The following is a 21,855-nucleotide window of genomic DNA, read 5'->3' as shown; positions in this document are numbered from 1 at the left end:
TGATAGCTCTTTTTGGCATCGGTCTAGTCTGAACCGAGGCCTATAAGGTGTCGTTAATTACGAAACTGCCACCGTGTCTGAATAGGCAGCGGTTTGGTGTAAAAAGAAGTCTATTGTGCGAGTTTAAAAGCATATTTTGTACTAGTGCCTTAAAGGTTATGTCTCATTCCACACTAATAAAAATAAACCACTTTATAGTTTATCTTTTGATCTATTAGGCATTCTTAAAAGAGTTTCTTATTTACTTAACTTCACAACGATCATAACATAATTGTTGTGAAATATAAATATCAAATAATATTCTTATTTGAATCTTCACTTTTTCTTGTGATTTGAATGCAAAATTCATATCTTATCATCGTGACTTTTCTTTCTGTCTTTCTTGATTTCCTGATGTTTTAGCCTACAAGACTTAATTTGAGACTTTTAGTGAATATTTCTCATTGAGTCTAATTTCTTGTGCTTCAATAATCTATCATAATTCACCAACCTATCATTAATGTTTGCTTATTATCAACAACTATGTGTTCTCATATCTTATAAGAATTGTTCCACCATCCATATTCTCACCATAATTCTTCATTTAAAAGATTTCAAGTGAAATACTCAATCACTTTATACTCAAGGTATGCAACAACTCAAACTATCTCCTTGCAACTTCATGAGTATTGATGATGTCACTAATGTCTTCAAAGTGAAAAATAGTTCACTTGAACACACATTTTATAATAGGTTTTATTTTGAAAATTGTGATAGATAGTCATGTTTTCAAAATTGTTGAAAATATTCTCTCTTTTCAAAAACAAGATCTCTAAAATACCAATTTTTGATGTTTAAAAGTAATTAATAAGAGAATAACCTGGATAAACTATATGTAATGTAATACATATCTCAAAAGAAAATTATAAATCTCTTAATTTACACATATATATACTTTATAATTTGGTTTATACTTTTAAACTATTAAAATAGTGTTTACATAAAATAATATATCAACTCATATATATTGAAGTTCTAAATAGTTTTAGGTTTGACTTAACACGTACAAAAACAGTGTACAATGTCGAATATTTTAAATTCGACGTCAATTTAACGTCGAATTTTGAACATATACGACGTTAATCAATTCTTTTTATTTTTTAATTAATTATAATCCTTTTTAACAACTCTACGAAACCTGAAAAGCAGAACTATGAACGATAATATAGGATCAACAACAAATAACAATAAGAAACAACAAATAAGTTCAATCAAACAAAAAACAAGTTCAATCAAACAACAACAACAAACAAGTTCAACCAAACAACAACAAACAAATTCAACAAAAAAAACAACAAACAAGTTTAACAAATAAGTTCTTCACACTACAAGAAAAATTGCAATTACATACAGCCAAAATCCGTATATAATGTCCAAAATCCGTATATAACATGATGTTACATACAGATTACATACGGTCAAAAATCCGTATATAAAAAAGGCGTAGCTAAGTTATATACGGATATATCCGTATATAATTTATATACAGAAAAATCCGTATGTAATTATATACGAAAAAATTCGTATATAAAATCTGTATGTAATTATATACGAAAAAATCCGTATATAAAATCCATATGTAATTATATACGAAAAAATCCGTATGTAACGTGTGATTTTATAAAAAAAAAAATTGGTGATTCCACATCTACACTAAATAATTAAAAGTTTTATATAACAAATAAAAGTAAAACACTATCCAAATTTTCAAATAGTAAGAATTGATTATCTTTTATAAATAGAATTCAAATAAACAAATACAACTCTTTTTCTTTAAGAAACTCAAACAATTACATTAATGAATCTATTATAATGTGTTACTATTCAACAACCACAATTTTAATATATACTCATAATAAACAAACTTATCAATCTAAGTTGGTACTATGTCAAACCATTTACAATGATAAATACCATACTAAACACTAGTAGATTTATTAGATCAGCTAAGACTACAAAAGTATCACTTGCTTCTCTTTTGCTTCTAGAGACTCCATGTACTATGAATATCTTGTCATGCTCATCTTCTAGATTTGTTTGCTTGTCATGAAGGAAAGAACCTTGGTATTCTTCAGAAAAGGCATTGTTCTTCATTCTGCTAAGCTGGTTGTATGTTGCTCATTCTCCAACTCTTATCATAGTGTCTCACACCAACCAACATGTTTTCATCACAAAAATATTTAAGGTAAGGATTTGCATCCATCATAATATAATGATGACAATTCATTATGAACTTACAAGATAACTAACAAGCCTAAAACCAATCCAATATCATTTATGAATAATGATTATAGACGTGATCTCAAATTCCATTGACAAATAATGATTATAAACTAAAATCATTGCCTTTATAGTTCAACTTACCTTGGTATGTTGCGGCTTGGACCCATATTAGCTTGCAGAAGACCACTTTGTCACCATTTGCTGGTTGACATGCCTGTAGTAAAAAAAATAAAAAGTTACTAATTTGATTTTTTATTTTTAATTTAATAAAAAATAAAGAGTTTACGAGTTACCCACTTTATCTCACTTTTATTAGTCCACCATATTGATTCTAAAAACACCAATATAAAATATCAAATTTTGAAAAGTTACGAATCAAACATAATAGTAATCCTGACTCACTTTTAATATTTAAGCAACTCTAGTTCCTTCTATTCTTATTATTAATGGTAGATTTTTTTTTATCTAAAAAAGTAAAATTTATAATTATAATAAAGTATTTAGGATATTCTAAGCCTTTTATGATATGTACAATATTGTAGGTAGACAATAATTTCAAAATCCTTGCTTGCCATAGGATAAAAATATCCTTATCTTGTATGTGCTAATATTTTATGGGTTTAATAGTATATATTATATGGGAATCCTAAATTTGAAATAGCTTCTAGTTTAGAAATGAGGTAGTGCTCATTTTATCTTGTCTCTTCATTAACGTGAGATGTCATGACTTACTTGGATTTACTAGTGACTTTTAGAAAAGCAAATTACAATGATTAAATGCTACTGTTAAAGTTTATGGGTTATGAGATGTGGCGGGGACACCATTTTATCGGATTAGTTTCAAGCTATACAGATTGTCTTTTTTACTATTTGAATTCAACATGTATTTTTCCTTTGGACTTCTATATTTATAATCCAACACTCTCACAATTTAACTCTAACTCTGGCAATTATAACCTATATAGTGAAAAAGGTGGATTTTAAGATTGGGAGGACAGACAATTGTCAATTGGTTAAAAGGTAACTTTTAAGATATGTGGAATTATTCCATGCATCTATGTTTGAGTTAAGATGTCAGAGGAGATTAATTATTACTGATTTATAATGGAAAATTTTATCACCAAATGCTTTGATTAGATTTCTTTTAATATTCTCAGCCAGGACATGAGTTTCAAGCAAGGAATTACCTCACTATTTGGGAGCAGATTGGCATTTACGGGCACAAAAAGTTGAGCATATATGGGACCATCTTCAATTTCTGCAAATAATTAGAAACATCATTTTGTCTTTATATATTAAAGTGATAAGTTTAAAATATACTTCACATAAAACCCTTAAAATAAAAAAGATGAAAATATAAAAGAAAGAACTTAACGTTATATAAATGTAAAATTTACTCACATTATTTTGATCAACTTCTTGGATGATTTCCTCAAAGCATACATTCTCAATAATAAATTCTTCATAGGCTTTTTGAAGCTCATCTTGAGTGATGTATCTGCTTCCACTTCTATCATAAAAGAGCAAAAGTTGAATCAAAGTTCAAAATTAAAAAGTGCCTCTCCCTACTATGGTCACACTCTAAACTAAAAGTATAAGGCTACATGACAGAATGTGCATGAGGCAACATGACAGAATGCCTCGCCCTGCTATAGTCACACTCTAAACAATTAAAATCCTCTCTTCCACTATTGAAACATGTTTCCACTTCACTTCTGCATCTCGACACAACCTTTGCTTCTAATTCAATCTTGAACTGATTATGTATAACTTGATTCCTTGCTTATAAGTTACACTGACCTTGATGTGGATGAGAACCACAATAGATCAAAGTGTAAAAAAACACAACTTGTGACAAGGGTCAGGCATATAAAATGGTTTAAATCAGCTTAATACGTACAAATGGGTGGCTGCCATGGTGAAGCAGCGGCCTTCAAAACAGAAATTGGGAGAAATTGATACAAACCAATCTTTCCCCATTACATAATTCCATGAACATTCATACAATCATTTCATCAAAAACCTAGAGTGCATTTAAGCTTCTCCTACGAATTTCATCAAACATGTTCGTAGAGTTTGTTTCTCTTCACATTTTAGGTATTGTTATAGATTGGATTAGTTTACATATCCACATCTTATACATTCTCATCATCACTCTATACATAGCATTTGCATTTAAAAATTAGAATAGAACAAAACAAGAAACATTCTTGCATTTGTGATTCATTCAATAATATTCTCAATCACAAACGCATAAAACAAAACATACCTTAAAAGCCCTCTGAATCTTCCCTAAACGCAACATCGGTAGCACAATGGAGATCTCCTAAAAATGCACCACAAGAATCCCATAAAACTTAACAAGTATTAAGCGCCTGAAAAACTTAACAAGTGACAATATACCAAACTTTCTTCATCAAATCAAATGCTACCTAAACCCTAGAGTTTTTAAACATACAAGACAAATCAGCAAAACCAAAAGAAACAGAGAAAATAAAAATAACCAACTTGATATTCGATGATAATTCGAGAAAACAGAGAAAGAATTTGAAGAAGCACATATCCTAACAGGAGCAGCGTAGAAAACGGGCTTGGAGCATTCCAATTTGAAGAATTTGAAGAAGCACAATTCCTTGTCGAGGCACAAGCAGTAGTTGCGACTGCCGCGAATGAGGTTAAAGATGGTGAGGCAGTTGTCACGAGCAACGGTGAGGGCGCACTCACCGGACGGGTGCAGAGCGAGGTCGTTCATAGCGGCGTTCCGGTGGACGAAGAGCGTGGTAAGATCGGCGAAGATGAGGTTGCAGGGAAAAGGGAGATTGAGAAGGGCATAAAAGGAGAGGGCGGTGATAGAGTCAGAGTGTTGGTTGAGGGAACCGAGGAAAGAGGCAGCGGAGAGGTCGTAGAGGTAGATGGTGTCGTCGTCACACTCCTCGCTCTCCTTCCTAAAACCCCAGGGCTTTTTAACCACGGAGGCAAATGAAAATGTCCAAGCACAAAACAACCAAAACCTACATTTTAAGTTTTCCTTTTTATTAATTTTTAATAATTTATTTTAACATTCCGTATATAATATCGGTATATAATGTATTTCCGAATTACATATGGATTTTAAATGGTTATATACGGATAATATCCTTAGATAAAGTTCTCGCCTACACGCGCCAACATTATATACGAATTTTACATACGGAAATATCAGTAGATAAAATCCGTATATAAAATCCGTATGTAACTTATTTTTTATGATCTGTATGTAAAATTCGTATGTAATACCTGTGTTACATACGGATCAAAATTCGTATATAAATATCAGTAGATAATTTTTCTTTTTCTTGTAGTGTCAAAACGAAAACGAAAACTAACCTTTAAAAGGTGGGTTCATCAGAATAAGGTGTTGCCACCAGTGAGAGAGAAAGCAAAATGCACCTATGATGGACAAGAACACGCAAATAACCGGTGAAAACAAATGAAAATCATACCTAAAGTAATTAATTAACATGCATTTGTATCAAATGAAAGAAAGATTACATGTGATTCGTCAAACTTCGTTTGAGAAAAGTTTGAACATAGAAGAGAGTCTCACGCGCTAAGATAAAGTGAATGAATTTTCTATCTCCCGCTCAAATTTTTATTGAATTCACTGGCCTTTTGACGTCTAACACTGAGGCATTCGACGTTTTATATCGTCTTACGTCGAATTATAATTCTAAACGATGTTTAATAATTGCATTCATTTACAATATTACCACCGGTCATTTTTAACGTTGGTTATTTAGTGGTTAGACGTTAAATGCGTGACGTTATACGTTGTTTTTCCACTAGTGAGGGTTCATCCATCATGAACAATCAATCCACTTAGAGGTGACCTTAACTATACAGAATATTAAAGTTGATATATTATTTTAAAAGGTTAAATTGAACTGACTTTTTTTTATTTACTTTGAATTTCGAAGGGTGATATCGGAATTTAAATAAAGAAAAATGTCAAATACACTTGTCGCAACCGGAAATCGCGACGGGATGACGATCCAAAAAAAGAAACGGGATGATAGAAAAAGGGATTTGGAGTCGTCACCATAGTTTATTCTGGAAAACTACGGAAAAACCATAAAATGATAAGACACGGTCCACGAAAACCATCGGGAGTCGGTTACGCGTAGGGAAGGTGTTAGCACCCTACAACGCCTGCCCTAAGGAAGTACCTTTAACTAAATACGTGAATATGATGTGGTTTTCAAAATGTTTAACTATCCCCTAAAATAAAATTCTAAATAAACAAAATATATTTTTTAGTTTTTTGGGCCCGACAAGGATTGACCTTGCTCCTACGTATTCTCATTCAAAATGAGAAATCAGGGTTACGTAGTTCTTTTGTAAACTGCTTGAAAATTTTGTTTGATGAATTGTTTGAGAAATTGACTATGGATAAATTTGGATTTTTGGGGAAGTGAACCTGACAAGGATCAGCCTTGCTCCTACGTATCTCCACTCTTGATGGAGAATCAAGGATCACGTAGTTCTGGCGGAAAGATTGTTTGTTTGTTTGAAAGTGTTGATGTTTTTAGCTTTTGAAGATTTTATATATTTGTTTTTGACATTTTCGAGAAAAAGAAGGTAATGAGTACTAGGCCGACGCGAACGGTCACACGAGTACTCATACCTTTAGAATGGTATTTAAATATTTTTAATTATTTTTTTAAAAGAGAAATAACGATATTAAGCACTAGGACGATGCGAACGATCACACGAGCACTCATACCGTTATCTACTTATTTAGGAAGACTTAAGAGTATTGAGTGCTAGGCTGATGCGGACGATCGCACGAGCACTCATACCATTATTTAATTTTTTAGATTGAAGATATTAAGTACTAGGCTGATGCGGACAATCGCACGAGTACTTATATCATTATTTAATTATTTAAATAAGAGAGAAAGGTATTGAACACAAGGACGATGCGGATGATCTCACGAGTGTTCGACCTTTAAAATATTTTATTGTTTTTTTTTAGAAAATAAGAAGAAAAGGTTTAAGCACAAGGACGATGCGTGCGATCACACATGTGTCTAAACCTTTAAAATATTTTATTGTTTTTTTTTTTTAGAAAAGAAGAAGAAAAGGTTTTAGCACAAGGGCGATGCGTGCGATCACACATGTGCCTAAACCTTTAAAATATTTTATTATATTTTTTTTAGAAAAGAAGAAGAAAAGATTTTAGCACAAGGGCGATGCGTGCGATCACACATGTGCCTAAACCTTTAAAATATTTTATTATTTTTTTTTTAGAAAAGAAGAATAAAAGGTTTTAGCACAAGGACGATGCGTGCGATCACACATGTGCCTAAACCTTAAAAATATTTTATTATTTTTTTTTTAGAAAAGAAGAAGAAAATGTTTTAGCACAAGGACGATGCGTGCGATCACACATGTGCCTAAACCTTTAAAATATTTTATTATATTTTTTTTAGAAAAGATGAAAAAAAGGTTTTAGCACAAGGACGATGCGTGCGATCACACATGTGCCTAAACCTTAAAAATATTTTTGTAAATTTTGTATATATATAAATATTTTATTATTTTATTTTTTATGTATTATTAAACATGTATTTTAAAATAAATAGATATTTAGAATAAATAAATAAAATAAAAATAATAACAACAATAAAAATAAAAAACAAATAGAATAAAATAAATAAGGGAACAAAATAAAACAAATAAAGAAAAGCAAATAAATAAATAAGTAATAAAAATAAAACAAATAGGGGTGCCCAAATGAAAAAATGGGGTGTCTAAACTAATTTTCCTTTTATAAACAGATGGGCCTAAACCCAAACTAAAAGGGGGTGAGGAAGTGAGAATAGGGGGTGAGGAATTTTATTTCTTTTGTTATTACTTTTTAACAACAGAATGGGCCTGAGGCCAGGCCAAGAGAACGTATGGGGTGCGCGGGAAGGAGAAAGGTTTTTTTTTTTTTGGCTTGGCCTAGCACTGGCCCAAGGATGTATGGGGGTGCGAAATACGAATAAAAGGGGAGTGCAGAACAAATTGTTTTTTTCTTTGTTTATTATTCTTAGGCTTGGCCCACCGGGGTGGTTTCCTGACCTAGAATTCTTTAGGGGTTCAAGTGACATCTCCCATTTTTGCCAGCAGCGTCCAAGACCCAGGCTTCTCCTCCCCACCACTCGAACCCGGACCCAAAGGGAAACGAGAGAGATCTAGGGTCTTCTTCGAAGAAGGTAACCCAGGGAGGTTTGCCTCCCCTGCGCGCGCATGCACCACCACCGCTACCGATCAGTCGCCGCGAGTCACCGCCCAAGACGTCGCCAGCACCGCTGCTCGCCGCCGGAAGTATCTCCAGCCATGACGCCATGACACTCGGACCGCCGCTGGCCACGGCTTCGGATCCCTCGCCTCTGACGAGCTCATCTTCTTCTCCGTGTAACGCTCCCTTCGAACCCCACATCTTCCTCTGCCTTCATCTCCGATTTCCTTCGAGTCGTCAACACCCATCATCATTATCCTCAGCCACCGAATCATCCTCTCCGCCGCTGCTACTGGCACAAGAAGACCAGGCGTCGCCGTCACCGTTGCCGCCAAGACCAGACGCCACCAACCTACGCCAGAAGAAACCGCGCCCTTCACGACGGCTCAGAATACTTGTTCCCTCTACTTGCGCGAGCTAGATTCCAACTCCGAGAGCTCACAACTCTCATCGCTGCTCCCATCGATCTTGGCGGCAGATCTGACTTGAACTTAGCCCTAACGACACCACTGTCTTCTACCTCTGCGTGTCTCTATAATATGTTTTGTGTTTGTTTGGTTGGGAATGGGGTGTGGTGATAGCCGTGAGGGTGAATATGGCTATGGTGATGGAGGGAACGAGGGAGGAGGGGATGAGTCGGGGATGAGTCAGGGAAGATGAAACCACTGTTCTGTTATTTTTCTTTCTGTTATATGATTTTCTGGTGAGTAACCATTTTATTGATTCAAATTCATTTGATGGTTGGAGATGGACAGAGGCACAGTTTCATGGTCTGACTTAGTTTGTGGTTGCTTTAATTGATTCTCTGCTTTTCAGGTGAAGGGATACAGCAAAGCCATGTTTATGGTGTTGGAGTTGGGGATGAATGAGTGGCGAGGGAGAGCATCCATACGAAGTTACAGAACACAGCCAAATGCAACGAAACAAATACCATTCCAGATACCATCTCAATGGTGATATGGCTTCAAAAACTGAATTTTGGTTTGGTTTATTTGAGAATGGGATGGAAAAGGATGGTGATGGATAATGTGGTGAAGGGAACGGGACACGCGCAAAGAGAAGGGCCTTCTTCGAAGAAGCAGAAGACGTTATAGAATGGTTGGGAGAGAGGTTCCAATGGATGATGATTCAGTGAATGTGAAGAGGGTGACGATGGTGTTTGGTAACAATGGCCCGTATACAAATAACCATGACACAATCATATGCAAATTTAACAACAACTTAACAGAGGTATATTCATAGGAAAGTAACCAACTCAGTAGAACATGGGGTGCAAGGGATTACTTACCTCCTGAAGATCCGATTGCTACTGCCAACCTTGCGCCTCCAATGAATCTCTCCTTTCCCTTTGACTGGCTTCTTCCTCCCTTTCCTTGTTGGATGGTGTCTCTTGCTTTTCATTGCAGGTGCCAATGTCTCCTTCTCGGCAATGGATGATGATCCAGTGAAGATGAAGGTCCCAGGCTGCGTGTCAAATCCCTTTTACTTTTCCTCCAAAACCCCCAAAAAACCCAAACTGCTCTCCGTGCTTGTTTTTGTGCAATTCTCTGTGCCAAATTGCGTGTACCGATTTCGTACGCACCCAAATCGCGTCTGCCACCCTGCTCTCTTCCAAAACGTCTCTGCCATCACCTTGCCTCTCTGCAGAAACGGTTTCTGCCCCTCTTCCCCAACACACGCACACCTTTTTTTTCTTTTTTTTAATTATATTAATTACATTAAAATAAAATAAAATATAAAGAGGTAAAAAAAAAAAAAAAAGCAAAAGAAACAAAAATAAAAAGGAAATAATAAATAGAGGGGAGAATAAAATAAAATCAGATAACTTATATAAATAAAGATAGAATAAAAACAAAATAATAATAGATAAAAGAAAGATAAAAACGAAAATAAATAAAAAAAATAAAAAAATAAAAAAAATAAAAAAAAATAAAAAAATAAAAACAACAATATAAATAAAAATAAATAAATAATAAAACCTAGGAAAATAGACTATAGTAAAAATCTAAAAATGATCCGGACGAAATTGGGTATCAGAGAACTCTGCATAATTATTATACACCACTGTTTTGTTTTTTGTATTTTTTTTCCTTACTAACCATCTTTGAATAAAGAGAAAATATACTTGATACACTTCTAGATTCATTTAACATATTATTTCTTATCTTGTTTTATAAAAATTATATTAAATAAGTGTAGTGGTGTCAATTTATCATTGTCCTTAAATAAGCTATAACAAGGAGCTCTTGATGAAAACATGATGGAATCCTTGAGGTTGAAATTTGTTGCATTTTGTAGCTCTAATTTTCAGTCCTCATCATGCACAAATTCAATTCCATTTGAGCCTCCATGTGATGACAGCAATAATAGTGAGACTAGAAAACATCTACATAACTATGATGACCATATATGTTGGGTTGGGATGATACTTGAAAGATTTAGGTCTTGTGTTGCAACCTTCAGTGTTGACACTGGAATCAAAGTGTACGTGTTAGTGTGTCAATAATTGTTGTTATTTGGAAAATAAATTCCAAAAAGAGATACTAAGAGAAAAAAAAAGTTACAAAAGATTTTTGAGTAGGGAATGTGATTTTAACAACTTCCTTAATAAGTCATTGGATCAAAATTTCGGCTGTTCACCGTTTCTAAATTGGAATTTTATTTTTAACTGTTTTCTTATTTAATCCTTCTAAATATTATATTTTTTGTTATTACAATTTTCAGTTGATCTCAATTTAAATAATATGAACGTCATAAGGTTTTTTAAAGAAATGCACCAACCTATCTAATTAACATTACTTAGACATTTACTATGTTAATATAGTCTAAAGAATTTTAAATATTTTTTCATCCTTCCATCCTATCATACTATCATACGTCAATGATTCAATTTTTTAAATCCGTCAAAGGTTGATACCGGTAAGATCTGAAAAAATAAGGGTTTTAAAAATAAAGTAATTTTGAGACTTTAAATTTTTGTTTAAAAATTAGTGTTCTTGAGTGTATATTTTTGTTAGAACATAATTGTTATATTATTTTTATATTTTTATATTTTTGTCTAGGGGTAAAATGGTCTTTTACTTTTATTTAATTGGTGTAGAAATTAATTAAGGGGTGGTTTGGTGTTTAGAAACTCTAAATCAAAGAGAGAAAACAGAAGAAGAGAGGAGATTGACGTTTTGGGAGAAGAAGAGAGAGAGCGACTGAAAACTCTTAATGTAAAAGAAGATTGGTGGTGTTTTAGGGTTGTAGATAAAGTCTTATGATTAACCAAGGTATGAGGAAGCTTACCTTTGTTTGTTTATAGTTGTATGTTATATGTGTTCTTGATTATCTTTATTATCTTGATTGGTAATCCTTGTTTTGATATGTGTATATGATTATATGTGGTTATTGTTGGGTAAGAGTTTATGTATGAATGAGCATAGGGTTTATGTAATATTTGTGATGAGTTTTCCCTATGAATGTATTATGTATGTTTTGTTGGGTTGGGTTTGATGCTAAGGAAGAACAAAGTTATGATGCTTGGAGGTTTCTATGCAAATATATGTTGTAAGTATTGGGTTATAGGGCTCCCTTCCTATGTGGAGAATAAGTCAAATAATGTGGACCATTATGTCTCACTTTGATTTAGTGGAGATGAGTCAGATTAATAGGGCACATTAGAGTCATTTGAAGAGAGGGAAAAGCCAAGTGAGAGAGAAAGGAAGAGAAGAAGTCATTCTTGCATAACATAAAACCTGCACTAGTGTTTTCGTTGTTGTGAAGTCGTTCACCGTTGAATTGAGTTGATTTTTGGACAGTGGATTCCAGATGCATGGTTCTTTATTTTGAAAATCCTATTTGGTGTTTTTATCGGAGACTCTTTTGCATCCTATTATTGGGGGTATAACATGTCAATAATTGGATCTGGATTATTCAAGTGATGTATTATATGTGTTTGAGTATGTTTACATGGGTACGTGATGCTTGAATGCATGTATGATGTGTTAACTATGTTTTCACGTGATCTAGGGTTGATGTATGTATGTTTGAATGCTTGAATTATGTTGAGGATGTGTTTCGATTGGACAATAATCAATTATCATTAGTTATAATTGATTATCTGCGCGTTGGTTTTAAGTGTGATTTTGGGAATAATAGATTATCTAGGATGATAATCGATTATCCCTTCATGCGTGATGCTTCTGGTAAATTTTAGTGAGATAATCGATTATCTTAAGTGATAGTTGATTATCACAGTGCATTTTGGTGAAAAGTGGCAAATTTGATTAAGAATGGACGTGAACCTAACCTGAGAAGCTATGGAACATGATGATAATAAGAGATTGAGGTTAATGGTTATGTTTAGGGTGAGTTTGACTTGTGGTTGAGAGTGGAGCATGAGTGAGTGTTGGGATGTACTTGAGTATGTAATTAATGAGCATGAGAGTGGAGAATAAGTCTACTTGTTGTATCTCGTAAATCTTGGTTCTATCTACGAATATGTGCTTCCTTTTGTCTTGTGTGCATTGGAAGAAGATGATTTGTAGGGGAGGCTACAGATATCCTGTAGGAGAGGCTACATGTGGGCTATAGGAGCGACTACAATCGGTGAGGTAGGGTACAGGAGTGAGATAGACTCTTTCCACTATGGTATTATAGCACGGTGATGCTCATGGTGTTGATGGTGGTGTATCTATGATGATGATCATGGTACTTGAGATGCTCTAAGTTATGTTATGTTGATAATGGTGTTACTATAATGGTTATAGTAAGTAGTTAACATGAGTGCTAATGAGTGGATAGACTAAGGGTCTATGTGTGAGATGTTAGTGATGACATCAAAGGTTAGAGATCAAGGATCAATGATCGACGTTCGAGGATTGGGGATCGAGGATTGAGTAATTCAGTATGATTGAATTGTTTATGTTAGAAGATTATGAATCCTTTTGTTATTACTACTATGTATGAGGTGTTTGATTATGATTAATATAATCAGAAGGTATGCATCTTGTTGTGTGTTTGATTATGGTTGGTATAATAAGAAGATATGTATCTTCTTGTGTGTTTTATTATAGTTGATATAATCAGTATCTATGTTCTTGTTGTTATGGTTGATTTATCGATAGCTTACCCCATACATATTTATGTTTACATGCTTGTGAATGAAATTATCAACTATGATTGTATAATGTGTTATATATAAGCAGATAATAAATTTTGAATTTTATCAATTTTTAATAATCTTTAACATCTCAAAAATCAAAGTGTTACCGTAGTACAGTAAAAACATCCACGATAAAAATTCATAAGTTTACTACTTATAAACTATTCAACATTTTCTAATATCAAATTTACATTTAAATAATCTAAATCAAAAATATAAAATAACTTTGATAAAAAAAGCTAAAAATTTGATTAGTTTATTTTTTAGGTTTAATAGGTTCGGAGGTCCCTATATTTGTGGGTTCGTTTCAATTGGGTCCTCCAATTTTGAAAGTGATCAATTTGGTCCCTAATTTAACAAAATTGAGTCAATAATACCCTTTCCGTTAAATGCAATGGACGTCATTAACTTTTTAAACATGTGGTATGTTGAAGCATCCTTCAAATAAAACTGTGCCACCTGCAAATAAAAGGATGCCTCAACATGCCACATGTTTAAAAAGTTAACGCCGTCCATTATATTTAACGGAAAGGGTATTATTGACTCAATTTTGTTAAATTAGGGACCAAATTGATCACTTTCAAAATTGGAGGACCCAATTGAAACGAACCCACAAATATAAGGACCTCCGAACCTATTAAACCTATTTTTTATACACAAATCAATTTAAATCTTTATAACATTTAGTTTTCACTATTTAAGCCTTTAATGATTAAAAAATAAATAAATAATTCTCTCAACTTTTTTAAGTAATGATAAACGTGTACCAACTAACATTTTTCTCGACAACATACCAAGACTCTTTTTTAACACTAAGAATTTAGATCCTTCCTTATCTAAATTCTAGACGAGTTATTTTAATTTAGGCTTAATAGCTTACTTCGTCCCATGTTAAGGGGTGAATTTTTGTTTAGTACCCGGTTTTAAAAATGCTTCTATTTTATCTCAAAGTAGTATAAATTGTATCAATTAGATCTCTTCTGTTAAATTCACATAAACAGAGTTAACTCCAGCTGACGAATCTGTACTTTTTATTCTCTCTACTCTGCATTTCCTGCCATTTTTCAGCTTTTTCTGTTATTCTTCCTCCCTTTTTCTTCTCTCTCCTCTACATTTCTTGCACTAATATATTGGATTGTAGTATCAGACTTTTTTTTCCATGGATTAATTTATCGATTTAAAAGTATAGCTACTAAAACTAAAGAAATGTATATATATACTAAAATTTACTTTTTATCTTCTAGTATTACTTTACTTAAAATTTATTTCAATCATTAAAATAGTTTTGAAATTGTGTAATAATTTGTAGTATTTAATTGATTTAAATAATGGTAAATGACAAATAATGTTTAAATTTGAGATTATTAAAATTCAAATTATGTATTAAAATAATTGATGAACTATGAACACTTATAATCCACTTCTTTGAGAAAAAGTGGATCATACCCACAAAAGGCACAAAAAAAAAACCATAACAAATAAACAATTTCCAAAATATCTATCATGAAAAAAATATGAAAAATAGGGTGAAGTCTTCCACTGAACGTATTTCTTAACCGTTTTAGGCTCAACGGTTATTGGCATGCATATGGATATTTTATTTATTTATTCATTTTTCATTATAAAACAAAAAAAAAATCGAGTTTGAAGACAAGGAAACTACTTGATTTTGTTGAAAATACATAGTATAGTCCAATTTCAGTATAAAAAAACTAAATACATACTTTCAGTCTTTTACTCGAAATAAGTAATATATACATGTTTTAAACATTTAATTATTATATATATTTTTAAAAGAATAAAATAAATAAATTAAAAACTCCGTTTAGAATTCGGATCGGGGACCTTACTAGGGGAATCGCTATTAGTTTCTTAATAGACGAGGGTGAGTTAAGAAATTATGAATAATTGTCCTGTATTTCCCGAAACTCTAAAATTTTCTATGGAGCATTAAAAATATAATTTATTATTGGATTGGAGCTACGTAGAATAGATACAAATCTGAATTTTAAGTTTCAACCCTTTCTTCTGTTACTGTGCTTAGAGACTCAAAATCCCTTTCTTCTTCATCTTCTTCTTCTTCATCTTCTTCTTCTTCTCAAAGGCAATCTCATTCTCATTGCTTCTATCTGTAGCAAAGACCTTCAATGCCACACTTTTCAACGCTCCCAATTTTCAAATCCATTTTCTAGGTACTGTATTGTCTCAATTTCCTCATTCTTCTCAATTCATCCTCCATTCTGCATAATCATTCCCTTTTGAAGACATCCCAACTTCGTGATGATATCTTTCTGAGCTTAATCTAGCTGTATCAGATCTTGGGTTTCTCGTTAAACTTCGAGTGAATCTTGAACTCCAATGAAATAATCTTTGTTTTTTAGTTTTTTCATTCATAAGCCCGCCCCCAAAATGGAGATTTCGACTGGAGGTTGTTCTCCCAGAATCAGGTCTGATTACCCCAGGAAGGAGGGATCCGAGGGAACCCCTGTTAAGCAGTTTGAACTCTCTGGTCGTGATCGCAATTATGAAATGCAATCAATGAATGCTTTGGATATTCTCAGAGAAACTGTTAGGATTCTTAGGTTCGATTCATGGGGTTTCATTGCAATCGCTGTTATGCTTATTTGTCCTGTTTCTGCTGTGCTTTTGTCTAATGTGATAGTGGATGTGTCTATTGTGAAGAATCTATCTATTAGGCTTATGTTGGTTGCCCAAGCTAGTGGTCTTCCTCTGAGACCAATTATCAAACAGTCCTGTCAGCGATTTGCAGAGACCGTGGTTTCTTCAGCCGTGTGCTTTCCTTTGTATGCTACATTGTTGTTATTGTCCAAAGCTGGTGTTGTCTATACCGTAGATTGTACTTATTGCAGAAAGAGGTTTGATGCTTCCAAGTTTTGTGTGATTGTTTCTAAGATTTGGAGGAAGATCCTCTTCACATATCTGTGGGGCTGTGCGCTTGTGGTTGGTTGCATCACCTTGTTCTGTGTTTTCCTTGTTGCGTTCTGCAGTGCATTAGCTGTTCTTGGGTTTTCCCCTGATATTGTTGTGTACTGTGCAATGCTGGTTGGGTTGGTTTTCTCTGTCGTCTTTGCCAATGCCATAATCATCTGTAACATTTCGATAGTGATCTCTGTGTTGGAGGATGTTTCGGGAGCGCAGGCAATGCTGCGGTCTAGTATTTTGATCAAGGGTCAGACACAGGTTGGTCTACTGATATTTCTTGGATCGACTATAGGGATGGCCTTTGTGGAGGGCTTGTTTGAGCACAGAGTAAAGACATTGAGCTATGGTGATGGATCTTCAAGGGTGTGGGAAGGGCCACTCTTGGTGGTGATGTATTCATTTGTAGTGCTTATAGATTCCATGATGAGTGCAGTTTTCTATTTCAGTTGCAGATCATCTAGCCTGGAGGTCTCAGATAGCGAAGGCAACTCAATTTTAGAAACTATGACCATTTCTGCTGAATCAATGGGAATTCAATGACATTGTCAGCATGGTATTGATTGTGCCAATTGAATGAATAAGATGAAGAGGGAAGCTGTAAGAGTTTGTTCCCTGAAAACTGGGTTGCTATTGAGGAACCTTGCAAGTTGCAACATTTCATCCTTTGAGCATTAGATAGGAAAGCTACGTAGAGGTGATGACTTTGAATGGCTTTACCTTAACGAGCTAGCTCATTTCAGCGTACGGAAATTACCTTTTAGTTATATTACAAATATGAAGAAAATGAAAGCCGGATAGTCAATGTATTTGTTTTTTGAGTGTTAGTAGAAAAGAATATATTTTATAGGCAAATTTAAGAAACTAATTTGAAACAAACCACATTTTTGTTGTTATATTGTTATACACACTTTGAAGCTCCTGCCTTCATAATGTATTGGGTAACAAATTTTCTGCTGAATTGATCTTTTGCTTCAAACATTTATAGCTGCAACCAACTCATGTAGAACAATAAATCACTAAAATCAGTACTATTTGAGAAAAATGTCATAGGTGAGTGAGTCTATTGAATTCTGTACTTTTATCTGCCTCATTATTTGCTAATATATCTTAAGACTTAACGTTTCTTTCTTTTGTTCTAAAATATTTAGGGGTCTTTCAAGGTTAAGGAATCCCACAAACCTCACCGAGAGGTCTTAGGTTGGTATTTTCTGATCCGCCTGTTAAGGGAGAGTACTTGCCGTGAGGTTTGAAAGTTTGTTCCCAGTTAAATGGTCTTGATGCTTTTTTTTTCAGTTTTTATTACATTGTTAAAATTTATACATATAAAGAATAAGTTTATCTATTGATATTCAGTATGCTCCGAGTGGATTCTTGAAAAAAGTATCCAGAGCTCGTTTGTACCAAAAAATCTCTCATGTCTAGATCACGAAGGAATTCACCTTCTGATTTTACCATGCAATGAATGATCTTTCTGTGTGCCTAACTGCTTGTTCCTTCAAGCTCTATGTAGGAGAATATTTGTTAAACTTGTCAAAATTTTGTTGTTCCACACGTTGACCGAACGAGGTTATAAAATATAAGTGTAGTATGGTGATCTGCTCCTTCAATTTGCAACGAAGTTGAGCATGGCCATTCTACTTCCATGAGTGCACCAACCTTCCCTTTTCTACACAATGGATCCACTACTAGAAGTACCTTACTAGAGAGCAAAAAATACTACGGTTGAGGCTTATTTCATATGGCAAGCAGGGTATTTCGTTCTACTTTGTTGGTTTTAATTGCATTTGTGGTTGGTAATTTTTTGTCAAATATTGTTTAGCAACCTATTTTATTCTTAAAAGAGTGTTAGTAACATGTTCTTAAACAATCCTTTTAATACACTCTTATATTGGTTAAAAATTATTAGAAATTACAAGATTATGGAAAATTGGTGAAGTAAGATTCTGAGATCCACGAAATTGTTATTTTCGATAAATTTCAATCAACAAGAGTGTGCGTTTAAAATAGTGTATTTCTAGCATTTCTCTTCATGCCAATGGCATATTCAAGGATATTTTTGGGGCCAAATTTTAGTGATCTACATATTGCGGTGTTAAGATGTGAATGAGAAATGCTCAAATCTTCTTGTGCAAGACTAAGGTTCTATTTGGATAATTTATAAATAAACACTTTTTAGGAGAAGAAAATAAAAGAATAAAATGAATTAAGTTTTTTCATAACTCAAAATCAACTTGTGTATTTTAACTTCAATTAAAAGTGCTTGCCCCTAACTTATCTAAAAGCTAATGTTTACGTTGATTTTAGGTAAGGAAAAAGATTGATTCGTTTTATTTTCTTTTTGTGCAAATACTACTTGTGGAACTTGGCAATAATACCAAATCCAGTAATAAAATAGTCAGTAAAAGTTGTATTTATAGAGAGACTTGTGTGATAAGTAGACTTCTTGATTGCAGACATTTAAATAATAAGGTAACCTAATTTAAAACACAAGTGTATACAAAATAAAAAATTACAAATTTTTTTTTGGAAATTTATCGTATTGTTAATGTGCGTGATAGGATGAATGTAAAACACAGAAATGAGATTGTTGGGGTTTAAGTTCTTTAGACTTTTTGATATATAATTATTGTTTTATTTTACTTAAATGAGATTGTTAAGTTTTAATATCTTAAACGAGTATTGTTTTCATTGTACAAGTACAAGAATAACTTATAGTATTGTTTTCTCTTCATACTTGTGAATTCAATGTATTTTTTTATTCGTGAACACACAGTATTTAGTACAGTCAACTAACAAGTGGGAAGAAACAAAACTAGCTTGCTGAATTGAAGAACAACGAAGAATGATTCACAAAATCCAAGAACATTCACTTTAAATTGTAATTCACAATTTACTGATACTAGTTTTTTTTTATTATTTACTCAATTTGACATAAAGTACACAACAAAAGCCTTATCATGTCACAAAACTGAATTAGCTTTATTTGTAATGAAATTAAAGAATATGGGTTAGACCCATCTCAATAGTACAAGATTAAAAGAATATGAATTCTACTCCAATTTTATTTTCTTTGAAGCAAGAATGAAAATAAAAAAATGAGTGGAAGAAAATATTGTTCGTCACTAGGTCTAACGTCAGAGTTACCATCCTAAAAAATTTTCCAATTCCTTTCCATTTTCTTGTCCAACTTGTAGCCTCAAACACTCAGACACCCCTGTTAAGGTGTAAAAACAAGCAGAGAATTTACGTTCATACTTCATCATAAAAGTTTCTCTGCCTAACGCTGAATCATCAACATCGTAATATTTGTTTTCCTCTATCGCTCCCACCATCTCTTCTGCTATCTCAAACGGACAAAAAGAGTAACTCAGTGATCCACCAGAGTCCAAAAACTGAAAATCACAACCTTCAAACTCTCCTTTACCACTCACAATCTTCTTCTCTTCATCATAAACATTCTCAGCAAAATTATAACCGAAGCTGAAATCTTCCCCGCTACCCTTCTGGTTACAATCGTCTTCATTAGTTCCACAGCTATAGTCACAAGTAGTCATGGCAGAAGAACTATAACTAGCACCATGATAACTTTCTTCAACAATCCCATTTACTTCCATGTCTACAAAATTCTCGTAGTGGGGTTCTTCTGTTTGGAGATATAATTTAGGTTCTGGTTCTGGTTGAGGCTGAGATTGAGGTTGAGGTTCTACTTTGGTTTCTTGATCATAGTGGTTACTCGGAAAACGAGTACATGATTCAAAGTTTCTAGCTTTGAGTCTATGAAAGAGGAGTTTGGCAATCTTTGGAGGAAGAGCAGAAACATAAGGAGAAGATTGGGAAGGAAAGAAGTTTGTGCGAGTGTTGGCACCACGAAGCAAACGTGCTGCTTCATCATAAGCTCTTGCAGCATCTTCAGCATTGTCGTAAGTGCCTAACCAAAGTCTAATGTTCTGAATGGTGTCTTTGATTTCAGCCACCCATCGCCCTGAGGGTCTTTGTCTCACCCCAATGTAACGTTTGTTAGCTCTTCTAGCTCCAAGAATAGCAGCAGCCATTGAAGCTGCTTCTTCCCTCAGTTTTTCCCATTCTGTCTTCCCTTCTTCACTCTTCTTTTCCCCTCCTTCACATTCCCATCTTTTTCTCTTGTTTGCCATTTTCCCCTTCATGATGCTTTCTTTTACGTTCGATCGGTGGTGCATTGCAGCATTGGCCAGTGCACGCATTTATAGCGAAGTGATTGCAGAAGCTGTTTAGTTGAAAGTGAGATATTTGGAATCTCAAATGCTTGTTGCTTCCTTTTGTTCCAACTATGAATCGGCTTTCTTTCTTAACTTGTTTTTTACTTAAAAAACAAACCTTGGTACCGTACATATTTCGCTTTCATTCTGGGGGAGATTACAAGACGTATTTCACAATGAATCTGGCTTTTTCATTTTGGCTTAGTATATCTTGCTTGAACTCACTAATTATCTAGCTTTGTTTTAAGCTAAAATCATAGAATTTATTGGAAAATGAATATTATTATTGCATGGTTACATAGCAACTAGAGATTCTGGATTTCAAGTGTTAGAATTTTTTTCACTCCTTTTTATGTGAACAATATGGTGAAGTGTTTAGACACGAATTAGATTAAGATTCTCTGAGAGAAAAAAAATAGAAAAAAATTTAAGAAAGAAAGAAAAAACTATTGAAGCTTTTTAGAAAAAACTATTGAAATTTTTTAGAAAAGACTTAATTGAGAGAAACTCTTACTAATTTTTAATCATATTAGTAAATAAACTTATACTTAATTTAATCTCACAAAATCAATATCCACAAATAAGCATTATATCTCGTATAATCGAACTTTCTTCATAATTAATATAAAATCTTTTTTTTTTATAAATCATATTCTTCATTATATTTACCTTTATATTGAGGAAATTAAACATGTTAAAAATATGTGTGAAATGCATTCTTGATTTTTTTTAGGTGCTCTATATTGTTTTTAGATTATTTGAAGTTAAAATAGTTTTATTTTAATATTTATCACTCTATTATTGGTGTTATGTTGACATATTTTTCATCATAAAATACTCACGAAGAAAGTTATCTAGTTTAGATGGAGAAAAGAAAAATAAATGAGAAACAAAGGCAAGAAATTAGGGTTTTAAAATTTTTAAAATATGTTGTTTGTCCACCAACAAAACAGATTTGTGTGTTGGAGTTTGTTCGATAAATTAAGATTAGTTTCCGGCAT

General features: G+C 33.3%; 2 protein-coding genes and 2 long non-coding RNA genes across 9 annotated transcripts; 2 read left to right on the top strand and 2 right to left on the bottom strand.

Moving 5' to 3' along the window:
* Positions 1-1,829: 1,829 nt before the first annotated feature.
* Positions 1,830-10,574, bottom strand: LOC108320317 (uncharacterized). 5 transcript variants are annotated; one of them, XR_008247827.1, is made up of 5 exons: positions 9,816-10,574; positions 4,532-4,588; positions 3,664-3,772; positions 3,450-3,520; positions 1,830-2,476 (listed from the first exon to the last, which is right to left on the bottom strand). It is a non-coding gene; the product is annotated as an uncharacterized LOC108320317 (long non-coding RNA). The 5 variants fall into 5 exon arrangements; XR_008247828.1 differs by lacking the exon at positions 9,816-10,574 and adding an exon at positions 4,771-5,553 and having other exon boundaries at positions 3,664-3,769; XR_001831379.2 differs by lacking the exon at positions 9,816-10,574 and adding an exon at positions 4,771-5,536.
* LOC128195919 (uncharacterized) lies at positions 8,396-10,288 on the top strand. Its single transcript, XR_008247829.1, has 2 exons — positions 8,396-9,230; positions 9,344-10,288. It is a non-coding gene; the product is annotated as an uncharacterized LOC128195919 (long non-coding RNA).
* A 5,086-nt stretch (positions 10,575-15,660) lies between the features above and the next one.
* On the top strand, positions 15,661-18,372 carry LOC108333871 (uncharacterized). Of its 2 annotated transcripts, XR_008246472.1 has the most exons (2): positions 15,661-17,313; positions 17,768-18,372. XR_008246472.1 is itself a non-coding variant. In XM_017569350.2 (1 exon), the coding sequence occupies exon 1, from the start codon at positions 16,086-16,088 to the stop codon at positions 17,157-17,159; it is 1,074 nt and encodes a 357-aa protein (XP_017424839.1). In that variant the 5' UTR covers positions 15,661-16,085; the 3' UTR covers positions 17,160-17,572. The 2 variants fall into 2 exon arrangements, 1 of the variants encoding a protein (XP_017424839.1); XM_017569350.2 differs by lacking the exon at positions 17,768-18,372 and having other exon boundaries at positions 15,661-17,572.
* A 1,387-nt stretch (positions 18,373-19,759) lies between these two features.
* Positions 19,760-20,839, bottom strand: LOC108327350 (ethylene-responsive transcription factor ERN2). The gene has a single exon (XM_017561069.1). It carries the CDS (start codon positions 20,837-20,839, stop codon positions 19,760-19,762), a length of 1,080 nt encoding a protein of 359 aa, XP_017416558.1.
* Positions 20,840-21,855: the final 1,016 nt, after the last annotated feature.

This window comes from Vigna angularis, chromosome 1, assembly GCF_016808095.1.
Source record: "Vigna angularis cultivar LongXiaoDou No.4 chromosome 1, ASM1680809v1, whole genome shotgun sequence".
In the NCBI taxonomy this organism is placed as follows: domain Eukaryota; kingdom Viridiplantae; phylum Streptophyta; class Magnoliopsida; order Fabales; family Fabaceae; genus Vigna; species Vigna angularis.
This window is presented reverse-complemented; position numbering and strand designations above follow the sequence as displayed.

What these genes read in the sequence shown, in the direction of transcription:
- LOC108333871 (XM_017569350.2), top strand. Translation starts at nt 16,086, where the DNA reads ATGGAGATTTCGACTGGAGGTTGTTCTCCCAGAATCAGGTCTGATTAC.
- LOC108327350 (XM_017561069.1), bottom strand. Translation starts at nt 20,839, where the DNA reads ATGCGTGCACTGGCCAATGCTGCAATGCACCACCGATCGAACGTAAAA.